This window comes from Macrobrachium nipponense, chromosome 13 (genome assembly GCF_015104395.2).
Source record: "Macrobrachium nipponense isolate FS-2020 chromosome 13, ASM1510439v2, whole genome shotgun sequence".
In the NCBI taxonomy this organism is placed as follows: domain Eukaryota; kingdom Metazoa; phylum Arthropoda; class Malacostraca; order Decapoda; family Palaemonidae; genus Macrobrachium; species Macrobrachium nipponense.
In genome coordinates, this window is record NC_087206.1 from 92,054,163 (window position 1) to 92,075,368 (window position 21,206).

The 21,206-nt window shown below is 39.5% G+C and overlaps 1 protein-coding gene across 1 annotated transcript in view; it reads left to right on the top strand.

Annotated features, from left to right (window-relative positions):
* LOC135225205 (short transient receptor potential channel 4-associated protein-like) overlaps positions 1–21,206 on the top strand; it is a 184,487-nt gene that overhangs the window by 97,681 nt on the left and 65,600 nt on the right. Inside the window, exon 8 of the mRNA XM_064264511.1 lies at positions 12,231–12,347. Coding sequence (XP_064120581.1) covers positions 12,231–12,347 — 117 coding nt within the window. The remainder of the gene's footprint in view (positions 1–12,230; positions 12,348–21,206) is intronic.

Consider the following 21,206-nt stretch of genomic DNA (forward strand, 5'->3'; position numbering starts at 1 on the left):
CCAGTCAGAAACAAAGTCTGTGGGAAGTTTGCTGCTTTGAGTGAAATGAAACAACATATTGGTGTGATCATTCATTCTGTGGAAGGACAGTGTTTTAGCAATTGGGGATTCAGTAAGAACAACTACCTACAAGGGCCTTTACATCTGTAAGTTTGACACTTGGTGTGGATTTAAGGAGCTTTCATTTAGCTTCCTAGCATGTAGATGAACAGGGACATCTGAATAATTATTACTATTTGTTGGCCCTCAGGCTTGAGCAGTGGATGTTTCCTTAAATTTTGCCTAATGCAGACTCATAGGCCTGCCTTTTGTATCTACTTTGAATACTATTGAGCAATTTCAAGTTCAAGAATAGCTTAATGTCTCCAGTAGAGCCCTTGTAGCCTCAGGGCAAATGATTTTTAGAATTTCCAATACTCTTGGTAGATGTCTCATTCTTCTGTTGAGAAGAAATCAACTCTACTACACAATTCCATACTTAGCGCTGAATGACTCTATGGGTCCCAGGGCTTTGTTTTATGCCAAAATAACATATTCCATTCCACAATTCCATACAGTTCCATTAACATAGGCATCTCCTTAACCCTTAAACGCCGACTGGACGTATTTTACGTCTACATTTTTTGTCTCTCGGGTGCCGACTGGACGTATTTTACGTCGACATACAAAAGTTTTTTAAAAATTCTAGCGGCTAAAAATACTTTTGTTAGGCTTACCAGCCCAAAAACTCTTGAAATCCACGCGCCTTGGGGGATGCTGGGATTTCAGATTCACGGATCAAGGTGTTTTGTTTTGTTTGACAATCGTTAATACGCAGGCGCGTAAGCGCGAATTTTCTTTCTTGCCGCACTAAAAAAAGGATTTCTGTGACACATCTCGGAAATTATTTCGTCACTTTGACATAATTTTTGTACCATTTTAAATTAGCCGTTACATGGAGTATTATATATGAAAATGTGCGTATTTTTATGAAGAATACAACAAAAAAATACTCATGATTGTAGCTTTTATCAGTTTTGAGATATTTTCATATAAATAATGATAAGTGCCAAAATTTCAACCTTCGGTCAACTTTGACTCTATCGAAATGGTCGAAAAACGCAATTGTAAGCTAAAACTCTAATATTTTAGTAATATTCAATCATTTAACTTAATTTTGCAACTAATTGGAAGTCTCTAGCACAATATTTCGATTTATGGTGAATTTATGAAAAAACTTTTTCCTTACGTCCGCGCGGTAACTCTTCGGAAAAAATCATAAATGTTTGCACCATTTTAAATTAGCCGTTACATAAAGTTTTATATATGAAAAATTTGTCGCAATTTCATGCAAAATACAACTAAAAACAACCCATGGTTGTAGCTTTTATCAATTTTGAAATATTTTCATATTAAAAATGATAAGTGACAAATTTTCAACCTTCGGTCAACTTTGACTCTACCGAAATGGTCGAAAAACGCAATTGTAAGCTAAACCGCGTATATTCTAGTAATATTTAAGCATTTACCTTCAGTTTGCAACAAATTGGAAGTCTCTTAGCACAATATTTCGATTTATGGTGAATTTATGAAAAAAATAACATTTTCTTTACGTCCGCGCGCTCGGTTAACTCTTCCGAAAAAAAATCATACGTGCGATTGTGGTATGGTTTGCACCATTTTAAATTAGCCATTACAATAAAAGTTTTATATATGAAAATGTGCGCAATTTCATGTAGAATACAACAAAAAATAATTGAAGGTTGTAGCTTTTCTCATTTTTGAAATATTTGCATATAAATCACGATAAATAGAAAAAAAACCACGTTCGGTCAACTTTGACTCTACCGAAATGGTCGAAAAACGCAATTGTAAGCTAAAACTCTTACAGTCTAGTAATATTCAGTCATTTATCTTCATCTTGAAACAAATTCGAAGTCTCTAGCACAATATTAGATTTATGGTGAATTTAAAAAAAAATCTTTCCTTCCCTCCGCGCGCGGGATTTCTCCTCCGCCACAAATCTCCGAAATGCGTACATTCCATTCTCGGAATATTTGCTCCATTTCATATTAGACATTTCATAGAGTTTAATATATCAAAATGTGCGCAATTTCATGTAGAATAAAAAAAAAATATTTGAAGGTTGTAGCTTTTCTTATTTCCGAAATAATTGCATATAAAAAAATATATATATAAAAAATTCTACATTCTGTCAACTTTACCTAGTCAGATATGGTCGAAAACTGCATTTGTAAGCTAATATCCTTACAGTATAGTAATATTCAATCATTTGTCTTCATTTTGAAAGAAATTGGAAGTCTCTAGGACAATATTTAGATTTATGGTGAATTTTTGAAAAAAATATTTGTTTACGTCCGTGCGTTACAAATTCATGCATTATTTTGTGATAATATTTTATCTGTGTTGCTTTTATCGTTTTACGATGTGTTATATACCAAAATGATCGCAATTTAGTGTACATTACAATGAAAAAAGAAGTAACTCGTTACCTTTAACCGTTTTGCGCACAGCGCGATTTGAATACAATTATATATGAAATTTCGTTTTTGCGCTATCATATATCGCATTATTTATATATGATAATGATAATTTTTTTCATTTCTGATGGTTGCATACTAAACTTCAGCCAATGACAAAAAAAGGAGCCAAAAATGAACTCTTAATCTTGAAAACTAAGTGCGCTGTGATTTTTTGAAAAAAATATTTTTTCCACTTCCGCGGTCACTCTGAAACACCTCCGGCACACGGGAGACATTTTTTTTTTTACCGCTTCGGCGTTTAATGGTTAACTGCTTGGAGATGTTAGTATGTCCCCTCCCAATAATAAGATTTTCAAGTTGTTATAGGATCTGCCCTTAATTTAAAACTGCCATGGCCTGGGGTCAGAAGCAGTGGTTTGTGGTTTGCTGAGGGTGCCATTCTAGAGGAATTTTCAGCTCCTGGATCCTTGGAGACGTCAGTGTTTTCTGTTTAGAGGGGATAAGACTTTTTCACTCTCTACTTCCAAAGTTATCGTTCCATACATACTTTCCTCGGTATTGCATCAAGTATATACTTTTAGGTCTTGCTGAAGTCCATCCCTGTAAGGTGTTGAGATTGAAGCCCCTTCATCTCTATATCAGTCTCTCTTTGGAGTTTAGATGCGGGTCTAAACTTTATCTGAATTTACTGTAAGACCTTTTATTTAGCACTAGCAGTGGTTAATAAGTAAATTTATTGTCGGCACCCTTCTTTAAGCTGGTGTAAGGGAATGCTATTTTAGCTTTCTGCTTTAGAGCTGAGGGTGATGTTAAGGCTATGCTTTACAGTGCCCTGTAAGAATTCCAGTGTAATCCCTTAGTGGGGAAGAAGAGGAAACTTCTCTAGCCTGTTGGGGCATTTCAATTTAAAGGTTAAACCTAAAACTTCTTTATCATCCTTTTAGAAACCTTGAACATCTTTGTCTAAAGGTAAATGCTGGAAGAGGTAAAGTTAATCTTTGGTTTTGTGGTTTTAAGAAACATAGATGTTGTCAAAGGTTAAGCCTGGAAGAGGCAAAAATCAACCCTTTGTTTTGTGGTTTTAGAAAACCTAGCTATCTTTGCCAATGGTTAAGCTTGAAGACAAAGTTTACTTTTGATTTGTGGTTTTAGAATACCTAGAATGTATTTGTGAAGGTTAAGCCTGGAAGAAGAGGCAAAGGTAACCTTTTGTGATGTGATTTTTAGAAACTTTTAACGCCTTTGCCGAGGGTTAAACTTGAAGGCAAAGTTAACCTTTGTTTTGTGGTTTTAGAAAACCTAGAATGTATTTGTGAAGGTTAATCCTGGAAGAGGCAAAGTTAACCTTTTTTAGTTGTGTGGATAGGCTAGTGCATGAGAACTAGCTTCATATCTTCTATGAAGGTAAACATTCATATGTGAGCAGCAGTTGCAACTTCATTTAGTGTTAAGTCAATTTGTCGCTTCAGAATAGGATTGATGTGACACTAGAAGTAGAATTCGGTTTTTACCCAATCACTACCTGAAGTATACAGAATTGTTTGAAAACAGTAAAGCCCTTAATCTGCTATTAGTAGTGGGTAGTCTTTTCCTGAACCAAAAAGAAAAGAGCAATTCTTTAGGCTCTTGTTTAAATCCTGGGTTTTAATATTTTGGGGAGCATGAAGGTACAGATTTTGTATGGAGCGTACCTTTATATCGTAAAGGTATTTATTTTGAGTGACTGTCGTTTGATAAGGCTTTTGGACCCAGGCACAGGGGTCCCTTATACTGCTTGCGTTTCATGCTGGCTGAATCGAAGCGGTTTTCTCCGCAAGGCTGCTCTTTGCTGCATATGTATGAGAGCCTTGCTCCCTGAATGGAATCCAACTTCTGGTGGTAGTAAAACCCACCAAGGATTCCAGATCAGGGGAGAATATTTTGGGTTTGATACAAGAAAGCTTTAGCTTGAAAGGTGAGCGGAATTTTGTCTTGCTGAACTACCCACCATCCTCTTTTAATGTGGGAATCAGCTAAATTTAACAGTAGGTAAGATTCATCTCATATAATATAAATTTTCACAATAAGATTTATTATTTGGATACTTACCTACTGTTAAAGTAGACCCACCCAGCCTCCCCACAACTTAGTGGGCTGTCAAGGAGAATTCTGACAAGAGCTAAAACATTCAAAACACACCTGGTGGAGAACAGGTAAACTAGACAGTCATCCGGGCAGCCATTTGATTTTTTTTTTAATGCCGACTCGCCTAATCGGCGGGGAGATATAGCTAAATTTAACAGTAGGTAAGTATCCAAATAATAAATTTTATTATGAAAATATATATTTTTTTCAACTTATAACCTGTTTGTGTACAGATGAAAAAATTCAAAATCAGAATTACATGGAAGAATATGTTCAAACAGAGTATCCAAATGTCCTTTAAAGGATGATAAGGAATTAATAAAAGATCATGGATTCTGATTACAGATTTGATGAAAAAGAACTGTTCTTTTTGAAGTGATATGACAAGAGCATATTCACAATTGCAAGCAAGTATCAATGTGCCAACCCTATTGGAAATGTAAAATGATGGTCAACCAGCCATAGAAAAGAAATACTTGTTCCTCAACTATTTCTCATTTCCCAAAAAGGCAGTTCCTTGGTTATTGCAGGGGGTTCTGTTCCTGACGGCATGACAATAACCAAAAATTGGCGATAATAGCACTGATAATGGTGATCTGCACCGCTGTTTAGTGGGGACCAGTGCTAATAACTGGGGATTGGTGCATATTATCAGCACTGAAAATCCAGTTAATATTGTTGTCACTAGACAAGCTCCGTAAAACTTGATTACCGATAACCTGGGAATGCTGCCTGTATAATGAGTAGTATATGGTAGGACTGAATCATTTACATTGACTTATTTAGACTAATCACATTAGTATTTTATGTAATAAGTTGTAATTTAGTTTATTCACAGTTTTCATTGATACTGTGATGATTTATTCTTGGACTGTTTACAGTTTTGCAAATGGAAATCAGGTTACCATGACGGTGCTAGATTTTAGGAGATCAGTTAGGGTAGAATATCACGACAGGCCAACCCTCATCACGGTGGACGGGTTTTATTCACTCGATATTTAATTGGTGAAACATGAATACAATTGCAACTCTAAGCATACCATTTAAAAGACTGAAGTTTCGTCACATATTGTGATATATGAAAAGCCCCATACGAATTAAAATAAGCATGTGAGCTCTTCGTAAAATATGTTTTCAAGGCAGTTTTGAAATCCAATATGGCGGCTACGTTTTGCATGGACGGTTCTCATCAGTGACGGCCACCATCTTTCCCCAGCCTTCCCAGTACTCATTTGAACAATGTTAGCGTATGTATGTAACGTTTATTGATCTTACTCAAGATTGCAGTTGTAATCAGCACAATAAAACAACATTTTGTTGCCTATATTAGTGAAAGTATGAAACTTGTTATTCCCGGGGTTATGGTTGGAACTGAATTCATTCTTACCTTGTAATCAGTGGTTTTATCCTTACTGCCATCACAACTGAAACTCCACAGTGCTTATTTGATTGTAATTATACACATTTTGGTCTTAATTCACTCCACAGTGCACTCGAACCACATTGCTGTTCGTGTTTCCTAAGCACTCACTCCGTAAACAAAGTTACGAGCAGCAGACGACAACACTGATTATGAGATGCAAAGCTTTATTCCCTTAATTGTTTACTTTACTCAATATTTAGTTTAACTCTACTTCAAAATGTTTATTTAATTCATGTCCATTATCCCTTTTTTGCAACCAAATTAACCCCCCAAAATTACAAATGTTTCGGATGTATACTTACGAGCAGACGACGTGAGGAAAAATGGCTCATCGTTGCCAATCTAGTGGAGCGTCACACATACGCCGATGCATTTACAAACTGTTTCGATGAATTCTAGTTGTCATAGTAATGCAGTAATGATAAAATTGCTCTAATATGTATATATACTACAAATAGATACGCTAATTTCACTTACAGTGGGGCCTCGTTATCCACGGGGGATAGGGCCCAGAACCCCCCCGTGATAAGTAAATACCCGTGTTATCCTGATACCCCCCTCAAAAATTGCTTAAAACTGCCTACTTTAATAGTTAACCCACCCAAGACCACTATTCCAATGTTTATAACTGCCTACTTTAGTTCAAACACCAAATATGTTTTCAACTATCACCTAAAACTAAATTCAAGACAGTTTTAAAGTTATTGTACAAAATTAGCCTTAAAAAATAAATGTTGTATATGTACTACTGTACATATGTAGCCTACTAGCCTAGGGATTACAGCTAGAAGCCTACATACGCATGGTGGGCCTCTTTTTTTTTTACAAGGAAAGAGAGGATGAGTGGTAAGAACTATCAAAATATGTAAATCATATGGGTACTCACCAACAATCTATGTTGATAAAAGATGGCGACGATTTTGCAGTGCAATTCAGTAATATAATAACGATAATGCTACCAACAGTATGCAGCGAAACATCTCTTCCCTTCGTCACAACACGTTAATACTAGTATATTCCACGTAAAAACCTTCATCTGACCTTTAGGCGTCTTTCCCATAAGAGTAAAAGAATCAGGGCTTTTGGATGCCACATAATTAACTCGTTTATATGGGTACAATTTAAAGAACGCGCCGCACACCACATTTCATAACAACAACAAACAAACGTTTGTAGGCCAGTGTTGCCAACTGGGAATGGGAATTTCTTGCTAGATTTTGTTCCATAAAAGGCTAAAAAAAATCACATACCGTATATACTCGAATAACGTGCAATCTCCCATATCGTGCGACCCCCTAATTTTCACCAATAAACAGTGGTTTTGTGTTTTGTCATGTATCTCATGTATCATGCAAGTTCATAAGGTTGGTGGTTTAGCCTGCTAATGGCCGAGTCATTCAGATGTGTGCTGATGCTAGTCAATTTACGGTAATTTTCTTATTAATCTCGAGAATTGAATAGAAAATCTCAAGATTAAAAAAAAATCCCAAGATAATAAAATAATTGTAAAAATAACACGCCTTGGAGTCCTTAATCATTCTTCCCTCTCTCTCTCCCCCCTCCAACCCTCTCTCAGTCTCTCTCTCTCTCTCTCTCTCTCTCGCATTTCTCTCTCTCTGCTCTCTCTCTCTCTCTCTCTCAGGAATAAATACGTACGTACTGTAATTTGCAGTAAATGTGTAGACATTGTGTGCGTGTTTAAAAAAATGTGCAGTACACACACATTCCGATGTTTCGGTTTTTGGAATTTTTCAGATTTCGGAAATGTGAGGTCAGATGCATAATAAAACAAACACCACTACTGCAGCAAAAACATTTTTTCCCTTTATGTTTTTCATTATTGTTATTTATTAATTACAGTTTATTTAAATAAATATTAATATAATACTGTTAAATGAATGTGAGATAATTAAGATCACCTATAATAAAATAGTGGGACAATTAATACCATATGTTCACTAATAGGTATTATTTTCAAAACAAACATTCCGTAAAACACAAAAAATATATGTACATAACAATCAAAATATAATAATGTTTTGCAGTTCAACTTGTGAATTTTAACAATAAGTATGACTATATAATATATTTTACCATATCGATCTTGAAGTTGAAGAGTCGTAAAATTCTGAGGATGGTCCGGGAAAAGGATTTGTACTTTGTGATTACGTATCGCTACAATACCATGTGGTATTTTCATACCACTATATTGATGACGCATCGCTACGACACACTGGTGTTTTTCATACCACTATACGTTAAAGTTAAAAACATGACATAGAATCGACTTTGCGACTTCGTTCACTTTGATATTTTTAACGATACAATAACTATCATTTGTACTACTAAAACCATCTTCACATAAGTAATTTTTCGTAAGATATGTGTTGTTGCAAAAGCTAGCTTATACATAAAAGGCTTTTATAATTTAAGTCATCTTAGATATACATATGCACCCAAACTTATTGTGGGGAAATTTACTACTGTTTCCTCGGGTATTGAAATACTTTAGCATCATTCAAACACTTTAATAATATAATGCATAAATACTAGGCTATACATATTTACATCGTATACAAATACTACATACAGTTATATACACATACTTTTATATACAAAGTTAACAGTTATATACACATACTTTTATATACAAAGTTAACAGTTATATACACATACTTTTATATACAAAGTTAATCATATGAGTAGTGATCAGACGACAGCTGTGCACTGGACTACGTAGTACGTACGTACTACTTGGAAGATAAAACGAACAAAAATTTTGTTGTTGTTAGTCGCCGGGATAGATTAACATTTTTCCAGAGATTAAAAAGCTGAATTTTGTTTTGAAGGTATGTCAACCGCGATATTATATTATTGTTTTCACGAAGGAATAATTATATAAAGAAAATTATTGAGTAATTTTTGCCGTCAGCAGTCAGAAAATCACGAACATGGTAACGTTCAAACCTAGTGCCATCCATGGCGTATGTCTATAAATAGATCAGAAGCAGAGGGCAGTCATTGGATAACAGATCTCCATGGCTACCAACCAACCAATCAGGTGTTAGTTATACTACTCTGTAATTTCTTAGAATGAACGTTTACACACACGAAGCTAACGATGATGTATGTGTTTTGCATACAGTACGTAGTTTTATTTTTTATTTTTAGTGTAAGTATTTTACTGATTTCATGAAGAATAGAATGATTCCTTCTCATTACTTTGAATGCAAAATGGCTTGAAGATTCTTCCGCAAAAAGAAGAGAAAAAAAATTCCTTAGAAGATGATACCTATTTACTAACGCGGTTGACATACCTTCAAAACAAAATTCAGCTCTTTAATCTCTGGAAAAATGTTAATCTATCCCGGCGACTAACAACAACAAAATTTTTGTTTGTTTTATCTTCCAAGTAGTACGTACGTAGTCCAGTGCACAGCTGTCGTCTGATCACTACTCATATGATTAATTTTGTATATAAAAGTATGTGTATATAACTGTTAACTTTGTATATAAAAGTATGTGTATATAACTGTATGTAGTATTTGTATACGATGTAAATAGTATGTATAGCCTAGTATTTATGCATTATATTATTAAAGTGTTTGAATGATGCTAAAGTATTTCAATATCCGAGGAAACAGTAGTAAATTTCCCCACAATGAGTTTGGGTACATATGTATATCTAAGATGACTTAAATTATAAAAGCCTTTTATGTATAAGCTAGCTTTTGTAACAACACATATCTTACGAAAAATTACTTATGTGAAGATGGTTTTAGTAGTACAAATGATAGTTATTGTATCGTTAAAAATATCAAAGTGAACGAAGTCGCAAAGTCGATTCTATGTCATGTTTTTCCTAAACGCATTGACTTAGAGGAGAACGTTATTTTGGTTGTTTTATCACTGGCACAACCCCATAACAATGCAGTGTATGTATGATAATTCTAAACTATTATTCAGTACCAAAATAACGATTATATTTTGTATTGAAAATTAATGTTACGTATATTCCAAACATTATTACTACGTAGCATGAATAGTACTATAAAAATTTCGAAAGATAATCTTGCTGTGAACGCTACCATAATTTGATTTTCATATACGTACGTACATTTTGTCAGCTGGCTGGCCTCGCATAGATAAAATTGATTTCACTGATATGGAATTACTCCACGAATACCCTTTTTATTATGAAGATATGACGATAATATATAAGGTAAAAAATGCTTTTATGTATTTCGTTTACGCTTCGTCGCCAATAACAAACAGCAATACTTACGATAATCTATGACAAATAGCGTTTGTATGACTTCATTGTTCAGAGAAGTTATATACGAATACTGCCAAAATAATAATGAAGTTCGAATTAATTTTAGCCTTAATGTTATTACTACTGTAATTACACTACCACTACTATTAAAATTTCTAAAAGTTTATCAAAACAAAAAATGTCGCTTTGAACGCAACCGTATACATAAACCATTTTCGTACGTAAAGGTATATGCTTACATTTTGTGGCTGGCCACTCCGACGATAAGTTGAGTGCAATGATGTGGAATTATTCTTCGAATAGGCTATTTATTATGAAGATATGACTATAATATATATGGTAAGAATGGTTTTATTACCTTTATTGTCAGTTAATATCATAATGTGAATGTTTGTGTACGTTGGTGGTTATCGCACTGCAACTACGCTTAGCCTACCAATGAACGTCGTACATAAACCGTGAATAGGCTATTTATTTCGAAGATAGGACAATAATATATTAGGTGAGAATGGTTTTATTACCTTTATTGTCAGTTAATATCATTATATGATTCTTTAAATGAATGTTGGTAGTTATCGGACCACGGCCGAGGGTTAGCCTACCGAAAAACATCGCATACGCAACACAACAAACCCGTGATGCAGCGATTCATACCAGTGATGTAACATGAGAAACGGTCCAAGAAAAAACCCGTGATTAACTGGATCCGTGAATACTGATCCGTGAATAAGCGATGCCCCACTGTATTTCCCCGGTTTTGTGTAAGTCTTATACCTAGTTTGGAGGGTAAACACATACCAATTGACAACACTGATAAACAATTGAAGAGCGCAAAACGCCGCAAAGAATGCCGTAGTCCCCTTGAATAAGTACGAATAAGTGCTGGTAAGAGGTGGGTTTACGATTGTTGTGATGAAAGTGCCCCAGCGTCTATGGGTACAAGTGGTGTGCAGATTTAGCACATGAAATGGGAAGTTTGTTGACACAAGCGACTCCGTAAACATCAAGATAGCGTCAATCTTCGAAACATTTTTAGTTGTAAGTAAAAATTTTTAAAGCGTTTTGGTGAGATTTCCACTGCAGTAGGCCACCCTTTTCAGTACCCTCTGTTTAAATCTTAAAATTTGGCCTTAATTTCTAACTTTGGAGAAAATACTTACTTCGAAAGGAGAGTAGAGGTCTTTAGCTCCGTTTTTCACCACAAGAAGTCGCGACTGATGCCCATCTCCGGTGTCAGGACGCGTTATAATGTACTTTTTCGGAGGGTGGCTAGGTGTTGATTGTAGGTGGCCTGCTTGGCCTGCTGTGATATTCTACCCTATAAGAACTCTTGCTGCTCGCCTTGGATTCTGATCCTAAAATTTATGGATGGCCAAAAGCATTATCTTTAAAAGTAATCCCAGAAATTAGATTTTATTCAGTGTGACACATTCTTGATTGAACAAAGGGGGAAGGCAACGGAAATGCACTTATACAAGAAAAAAGTTTGAAAACAATGCTTAAAATGTAATGATGGTTTTCACATTGGCAAATGTTTTAACAAATGACATTCAAGGTAACTCTATTGTGAGAACCTTGTTTCTTGAATGTAAGTACCCCAAGTGCCCATGGTCCTAAAGAAAGGACCAAAATTTAAATTATTATTTTTATTAAACTATTATGACAAATTTTTTTACATATCTATTATAGAATACCGTAGTGGTGTAAAAGAAGAATTTTTTTTTTTTTTTTTTTTTTTTTTTTTTTATAGAAAATGTTAAGAAAAATTTTTTGGCATTAATGGGTTAAGCCATGATGGTGTATAACACTTTAGGTAGAAGTTAAATGGCAAGCCTAAGAAGTACAGTTACAGTACTGATGTATTCCAAGTCTGAAGTACCAGAAACTTCCATAGTTCATAGTTTATCAATTACATTTTTTACAGATGAACCACGCTATGAAGGTCGAACGATGGAAGTAGACCACTGGATGAGATTGATTGAAGAGTCTATGTCTGATGTTATTAGTCAGCTGGATCCAAATTTGATAGAGTCTTCAGCAGGTATGTTATATGTTTCTTGTCCTCTGTTCTCATAGGAGGAATCTTGGTCAGTTGCTGGTAGTTAAAGTACTTGTCATCTGTGACATTGGGTGTTGGGGAAATTTCAGTCTTAGCGTGGAAGTTATTTTGTAGTGAATCATGAGGCCACCACGTTTGTAATTGTATCGCAAGAGGTGGTCTTCATCTCTCCTTGACTTCATAAGAAACAAGACGACAAGCCACAGCAGACCTAAAGGGAGCTTTGTGTGTCCGAGTACGAGTAAAGTTACGAAATGCATTCTAATAGAAGGAGAAAACTTAGATTCTCTTCTCCAAATATTTAAAGACAACCGAGACATACTCTCTATGTGGTCTCTTTCCACAACTAAATATGGATACAGCGAAGCATAATGTTGCAACAAACGTTGACCAGACTGAAAGAGTTTGTCCAATTCAAACTCTTCTTCCGCCAAAGGGCGACAGGAGGAGACAGCTGCCAACAGGAGGTAAACAAAAGTGTCTAAAGGATTGCTCACTCTGCAACACTTGGCGACAAGAAGCGACACTTGTCGATAGGAGGTGACAGCAGCTGAGCACTGTATTGCATCCAAGGCTCAATGAACGGGAGGTAGTCTTAAGCAACTTGGGAGTCAACTGAGGGAAAGATTGGGATGCGGGAGAGAGGAGTTATAATGACTCTCCTGCTTCGTCTGAAAGCGAAACAGCATTTTTGAAAGCATTCCTATGACATCGTTAGAAAGCTCCAAAGCTAGAATAATATCTAGCTTGGAGAGAACCTTAGATACTATAAACATTATAGACTTGAAAGAGAAACATTAATAGAGGCAGTAGTAAGAGACTTGCCAAGAGCTGAAGAAAAAGCAGCCAAAGAACGAACACAAGCATTATGACGAAGAAGAATATGCTAGCAGACGAGAATTTAGAATAATCAAAACGAGAGATCGGTTAAATCGTCGATTTGGGTCAACGTAATATCGGAATGTTTAAAACTCCCTACAGTCTATTATTATTTCAATAAAAATGTCTATAGTACTTATATATTTTTAAGGGGGCCGGCCAGAACCCACATATATGGGGTTATAGGGCAAAAAATGCAAAGTCATGGAAAAATACATGGAATTTTGTATGGCAATGGAGAATACATATATGAAATATTTAGTCAAAATTCCTCTTACTATCGTAGTTACAGGGTAATTAGTAAACATAACTCAGTAAGCCAAAAACATTAATCAGTACAAGAAAATGCAATATATATCCTGTTATCGTAAATTTTTATAATTATTGTCAAAGAAATTCTGAGCAATGGCATCTGTAGAGATTCCATGAGTTGCAGAAGGGAAGTCAGCTACCATCCACCTTTCAGTGCAAGCACAAACTTCATGTAGTATATACGTTAGAGTTTCACCTCTGACATTTGCTTGCTTTTATGTATGTTTATCTTTGTTTGGCAAGAATTTCATCATGCCAATGAGGAAAAGACAAGCAAAACATCTCGCTAACATACAGACGAAGAAAATTCGCTCTAGTATGATTACAGAATGTCATAATATACGTGATATTAGCATAGTTAGTGAAGAGAGAGAGGGAGGGGTGCATAGTAAGGAATGCCCCTGTCTTGCCTGATGCACACGTCACACTGTGCCCCAGGCTACGATCTTTGAGGTAAGCGATCTTCATTTATGATAAATAACAGTTTTGGTTTATTAATACCCAAAAAGGAATCGGAAACTCATAATAATCATGATTTATTAACATTGTCTTTGTAAAAATAGAGTACACGTTTGAGTTTCACCTCTTGACATTCTCTTGCTTTTACGTTTGTTTATCTTTGTTTCGGCAAGAATTTCATCATGCCAAAGAGGAAAATATAAGTAAAACATCTCGCTAACATACAGAAGAAGAAAATTCTCTATAATAAGCCGAGTTAGTGAAGTAGAGAGAGTGAGTTGAGTAGGACGGAGTGCCCTGTCTTGCCTGACGCAGTACCCCAGGCTACGATATATGAGCAAAGGGATCATCATTTATGATTAAATTATGGTAAATAGCAGTTTTGGTTTATTAATGCCCAAAAAGAAGTATACATTCATAATAATCCTTATTTATTAGCAATGTCTTTATAAAAATACAAAGGAAAACTTTGAACGCCTGTATTTCAAAAACTATACAGTGGTACCTTGAGATACGAAATTAATCCGTTCCGTGGCGGCCTTCGTATCATGAGTTTTTCGTATCTTGGAACACATTTTACATGTAAAATGGCTAATCCGTTCCAAGCCCTCCAAAAACACCCCATTAAATTTCATAATAAAGCTAAATTGACCTATAAACAATGAAATACTACAACAATTTGGACCATTCAATACCTAAATAAAGAATAAAAATGCAAAACCTGTAAATAAAGTGTATATTAGTGTACAAGAAATATTATTACTGTAACGTAAAATGTGGAAGCTTACCTTTTGAGTGAGGCTATCTCTGAAAGTGGCGGCAGAGGAGGAGGACGACAAACGGCAGATACGTACACTTAACTTTACGAAACACATAAAAAAATGTCAGAAAAACAAACTAAACTTTACAAACACATTAACAAAACTGTAACACTTAACTTTACAAAAAACTTAAAATAAAATTTATTTTATCTTTTTTTGATTTTTACATTTCTTTTTACTTTTTTATACTTTACGTAATTTCAATTTCTTCACCACCGAATGGATGCCAGTCCGTTTATGGAATTTTTCGAACCACCCATGAGAAGCCTTGAACTCTGGGGTTGCCGTTGATGTCCCCTCTCTGCCGTCGTCTTCGGCTTGGGCAATCAAATCGCCGAAAATAGCGCTGGCCTTCTGGCAGATTGCCGTCTCAGTTATCGTATCGCCATCGATTTCTTTGTCCTCGATCCATACAAGAAACAGCCTTTCCATTTCATTATGCACATGGCTCCTCTTGTTGGACAAAATAGTCACGCCCTTGGAAGGTGTAGCTGCTTTGATGGCTTCCTTCTGCTTAAGGATGGTGCCTATCGTCGACGGATTTCGGCCATATTCCTTAGCGATCACACTCAACCGCAAGCCAGCTTCATACTTTTTTTATTATCTCCATTTCTGGGCTCAGCTCGTGTCGGCCTATGAAATATCCTTAAGTTCATTATTTCTAGGTAAAATTAACCTAAAATTACCAGAGAAAAAATAAAATCAAGAAAATGTCAGTAAAACTGACTCGCTCACTCTATAAAAGAAGTGTCGGTATGGAAATAGGGGCGAGTGGGATCACTAGCATGAGTCATTTGCCATTTAGACCTTCCAACATAAAATCCCCACCTGAGAGAGCTGATACTAAAGGGTGATGCGACTGCTACTACTACTACTACCGACGCCACGCGGACAGCATCGCCCCTAGCGGTCATCCTTAATCTTTAGCTCTACAACGCTAGGTGCTTCTTTTTCACTTGTGTTGTTTTTCGCTGGATTTTATCCCTAATTACGATGGAACGTGCTGCAATTGCTTCGGCTAAGTTAAGTGCCTCATAAGTAGTATTTTTTGGTATTCCAGTCTTCCAGGGACCAGTATTTTCCTTTTTATAGGTCATATACGGTCTCCCGGTTGACTCGTGGCGGCCTTGTGCCGCCTCGTGTTGTTAAGATTTCCCGGTCTCCCATACTGGGACATCTTATGCTTATGGGCTTTTTATATTTACGTTCATCGTTTTATTACATCGATTTTATAGTTAGGACACAGCCCTTTTACCATTTTTCTCTTAGTTTGGTATTTAGGGCTATACTGTGTTTTCTGGCCCAGCATCCCAGCTCTTGCTCTTCATCGGCTACTGCTGGCTCCGAGTAGTCGACTGTTCTTCGGATCAGTTCGCCTCCTCCTGGGCTTCTTTTTCTTTTACTAAAAGTGTCTTCTTTCTTTTACGATGTATTATTTATCAGTGTTATTTAGGGTGTTAGGCTAGCCTAGGTGCTTTGTGCCATGTGTTGGTACAGGCTGGTTCACGTGGCCCCTCTGTGGTTGTGTTGCTATCGCGGCTTAGGCCACCTACGTTCATGTGTCCCTTTAGCACCTTACCCTCCCCCTTCCCTCCCTACCATGTGATAGGGAGGGGTCTGGTGGATCTCCTTGGTTGTCACGACAACCACCGTAGCCTACCTCCCTCTCTCCTCCGAGGTGGCCAGGAGTTTCGTACCAGCTGGGGCCTAGGGCGACCACTTGTCTCGGGTACCGGGTTACCGAGCGGGTAGTAGTAGGGACAAAGGGGGGGGGGTGGGTAGGCCAAACCCCCCCCCCCCCCCCTCTCTCTCTCTCGTCCGCCGTGTTCACGCCGGGATTCCCCCCCACCATATTTTCCCCAGTCCCAACCCTTCCCCTACCTTAACGGACGGAGCCCCCGCTGAAGCCGGGAGCCCCTTCGGTTATAGGTCCACCTGGCTCCGCCAGTGGGCGGGGTGGGAATTTACTAGTGGTCTGTTTGCTTGCCTACTATATCCTGTTTTTCGCTACCGGAGGAGAGCTCGCTCCTTACCCGGGCACTCCTCTAGTAGACCGAAAGTGTTACACCTCATTCTATACGGATATACCCTTACTGATACGATGACTTTTAGTTTTCAATTTAATTTTATGTACTATCTCCGTCGTTCTCCGTCGTGGTTTCATGGCTCCTCACCACACCTGGTTGGAACCTTTTTCCTGTCTCCGGCGTAAGCCTCAGACCCCCACCAACCGCCTAGCTAACCACACGTATTACGGCGGGGCTCTAGTTTAATCTAACTTACATGCTCCGGCATGCAGCGGAGTCTATGTTAGGCTGTAAGTGTGCACTCTGATACTCATGTATCTCTCCACTTACAGGCTACCAACTGCCAGGTTCCAGGTTGCAACGCTACGTTGTACGACCCCTGCGCCCATGAAGAGTGTAGGACCCATGCCCCGTGTGCCACTAACCACAACGGAATGATCGTTTGGCACCCGGAGGCATGCACCATCTGCTATGACCTCGTGAGTCAGCTTTTGGGTGGGGTAAGTTAACTCCTGGACATTTTTTCTTCTTATCAATCACTAACCCTTAGTTTTAAGCTTCTTTAAACCGTATCTCTGCCGCTAGAAGCTTCATATCGCCTTCTCTTACAGGCTGCCGCCGTGAAGGAAGTCGCTCTGGCAACCCTGAAAGCTTGGGTGGGCGGCTTCGGGAAGAACGCCGCCAAGGGCCAGCCTTATATGCTAGACAAGAAGCTGGCCGTCCAGATCTTCCCCGGAGGCAAGGCGACGGGGTATGTGGACCCCATCTCGGCAGCCCCACTCATAGCTTCCGTGCAGCAGGCGTTTGGGTCCGTCTCGACGCAGGAGCCGGTCCCAGATGTGGCCAACCTGGACCTTAATCTCGAGCCTATGGCGGTAGGTGCGGAGGATTTGTTGGTTGAGGTAGGTGTGTCGGGCGCTCAAGGTCTACCCTTGTGCGCTCCTGGATCTTCTTCCCCTGTCCCTTCTTCTTCTTCCTTCCAAGGCTTCACGGGATCTGAGATCCCTGCTCGTTCTCCCGTTCTCTCTGTACCCCCGAAGGTGAAGGGACAGAGAGAACAGAAGACCCTACATAAGTCGACTTCTAAGAAGTCGTCGTCTTCTTTGGCTAGGAAGTCTACGACTTCCTATGCAGATGCGGTGAAAACGAAGCCTAGCTCTTCCTATTCAAAGAGCTCAAGAAGCAAGGCTTCTAAGGAGAAGGCTCGCGCTCCGGCCGAGCCAATGCCTTCTCCGGCATCTACCGGATCTACTCCGGTAACTCCTGTTGGGGTGGCGGGACCTAGCTCTTTTGATCCCACCACTTTCTCAGCGGTAGTGATGCAACAAGTGGGAGAAATGGTTGGCTCTCTTGGTACCAAGTTTGAGCAAATGTTTGCCCAGCTGTCCAGTACGATCAACCAATCTGGTCAGTCCATCCAAGAACTCTCTAACCGAGTTAGAGAGCATGACGACCGCTTTGCTGGCCTCAGTCAGGCCCCTCAGACAAGCTCCCCTGTAGCAGGTACTGGTCTCCTACAGCTACCTCCTTATGAATCCCTACCAGCCTTCTCTATGGATAATCCCTGGAGAGGAGAGTGGCCGCTTATGCCCCCTTCAAGGATGGCATGATTTCGATCCCGGAGTGTGGAACTAGAAGGATTGAGGACTTCGAGTTCTATCCTCCCGGACTGACTCAGCCTTTCATAGGGTATGCTAGGCTGACGGTAACTGCTCTCAATAGAGAGGATAAGATCTCCAGAGAGACTGTGCTATATAGTAGGGATCATGCACAGAGGGATTGGGTTCACTGCCTGGAGGATTGGGACTGTACCAATACCAAACTCCAGGCATTCAAGAGCCCCTTTACTATCTTCGCTACGGAGGAGGAGGCTTCTCTTCCGTTCGCTACTAAGGTAGTAGAAGCGACTCTACAGGCAGTCCTGAAAGACGAGCCCATGCCACAGTTGAGGGAGGCGGAATCTACATCTCCGCTCTTTCCGTCCTTCGGAGAATTGTGGGAGAACCTACCTGCCACTTTCTCAGTAGGTAAGCTGAAGCCAGACTGCGCGATGGATCAGTTTGGCGAGAAGCTCCCGAGACTGCCTGATAGCCTTATTCAGGCAGAATTCGATGCCCGCACAAGATTTGGGAGGTCTCTTAACTCCCGTATCATTATGGAGATGGCTGCCCTGTCCTATGCTACGGAACCGCTGTTCAAAATACTGGCTAAATCCCAGCTCCAGACGGTTCAAGCCGATGCCTTTGACTTCTTCTTAGCCAGAAGGAACTGCCGAAAGCATGTCTTGCAGGAGGCAACTATTAGGCATGAGCCTAATAGACTCCTAGCTTCCAGCATGTGGGGTGCGGACCTCTTCCCAGAAGCCTATGTGAATGAGGTGCATCACGAGGCTGCTAGGCTTAACCAGAGCCTTAGAGCCAGATGGGGCATCTCTTCTAAGAGGAAGCAAGAGAGCGCCCCTGCTGCTGGTAAGAAGTTAAAGAAAACGGGTAGGAGATTCCAACCCTATCAAAAACAGCAGCAACAACAACATTTCGTTCAGGCCGTCCCAGTTACACAACAGGGACAGCCGTCAACCTCAAAGCAGACACAGCCCATTCTCCTGTTGTCTCCTCAAAGCCAACCTTCGACCTCATACGCAGTCTCGCCAGCCTTCAATTCGATGTATGAAAGCCAGGCCTACCCAACCTTCAACAGGTTTTCTAGGGGGAGCAGAGCGAGAGGTCACTTTCGCCAGCGTGGCACAGGAAGAGCTGCAAGAGGCAAGCACTTCAGAGGAAGGCGCGGAGGTCAACCCGCTCAACAACAGTGAGGCTCCCCAGGTAGGAGGGAGGCTGTTCCTCTTCCGTCACAGGTGGGGGTTCAGCAAATGGGCACAGAGCATCGTGTCCAAAAGGATTGGGTTGGAGTTGGATCAAAGATCCTCCTCCAAACAAATCATTCTATCAAATACCATCAAAGGAGTTGACAGATTATGCGGAGGAACTCCTTCAGAAAGGAGCTATTGCGAGAGTCAAGCATCTAAAATTTCAAGGTCACTTGTTCAGCGTGCCAAAGAAAGGCTCAACAAAAAGAAGGGTAATCTTAGATTTGTCAAAGCTAAACTCTTTCATTCGTTGCGACAAGTTCAAAATGCTCACCATCTCGCAGGTACGGACCTTACTTCCCTGTGGGGCCGTCACAACCTCTATCGATCTTACAGACGCATACTATCATATCCCTATAGCCAGACACTTCCGTCCATTCCTAGGCTTCAAACTAGGAAATCAGAAGTTCTCATTCAAAGTGATGCCCTTCGGTCTGAATGTAGCCCCCAGGGTATTCACGAAAATAGCAGAAGTGGTAGTTCAACAGTTGAGAACACAAGGGATAATGGTAGCAGCGTACCTCGATGATTGGTTGATCTGGGCACCAACGGTCGTGGAATGCCTCAAAGCCACGAAGAAGGTAGTACAATTTCTGGAACATCTGGGGTTCCAGATAAACAAAACTAAATCCAGACTCACTCCGGAGTCTCGTTTTCAGTGGTTAGGAATCCAATGGGATTTGTCCTCCCACAATCTGTCAATTCCAGTGGTCAAAAGAAAAGAAATAGCCAAGTCTGTGAGGCAATTTCTCAAAAGCAAACAAACGTCAAGGAGAAACCAGGAAAGAATCCTAGGTTCTCTTCAGTTTGCCTCAGTGACAGACATCCTCCTGAAAGCAAGGCTGAAAGATATAAATCGAGTTTGGCGATCGAGAGCAAACGTCAAATCTCGGGACAAGTTGTCAGTAATTCCACAGATCCTTCGCAATCAGCTCCGTCCATGGACAAAAGTGAAGAATCTTACCAAATTGGTACCCCTTCAATATCCCCTTCCGGTGTTAACCATTCACACGGATGCCTCCCTGTCCGGTTGGGGGGATATTCTCAATTCAAGCAAGTTCAGGGGACTTGGTCCGTTCAATTCCGCCAGCTCCACATAAACGTTCTGGAAGCAATGGCAGTATTTCTTACCCTGAAGAGACTCCTTCCCCCAAAGAAGTCTCATCTAAGACTAGTTTTGGACAGTGCAGTGGTAGTACATTGCATCAACAGAGGAGGTCCCAAATCCAAACACGTGAATCATGTCATGATAGCCATCTTTGCTCTAGCAGACAAGCACAGATGGCATCTATCTGCCACCCACTTGGCAGGGGTAAGAAATGTGATAGCGGACGCACTGTCCCGGTCAGTCCCTCTGGAGTCAGAATGGTCCCTAGACGACAGGTCATTCCAGTGGATATGCCAGAGAGTCCCAGGTCTCCAAGTAGATCTCTTCGCCTCACAAGCGAACCACAAGCTCCCTTGCTATGTGGCCCCC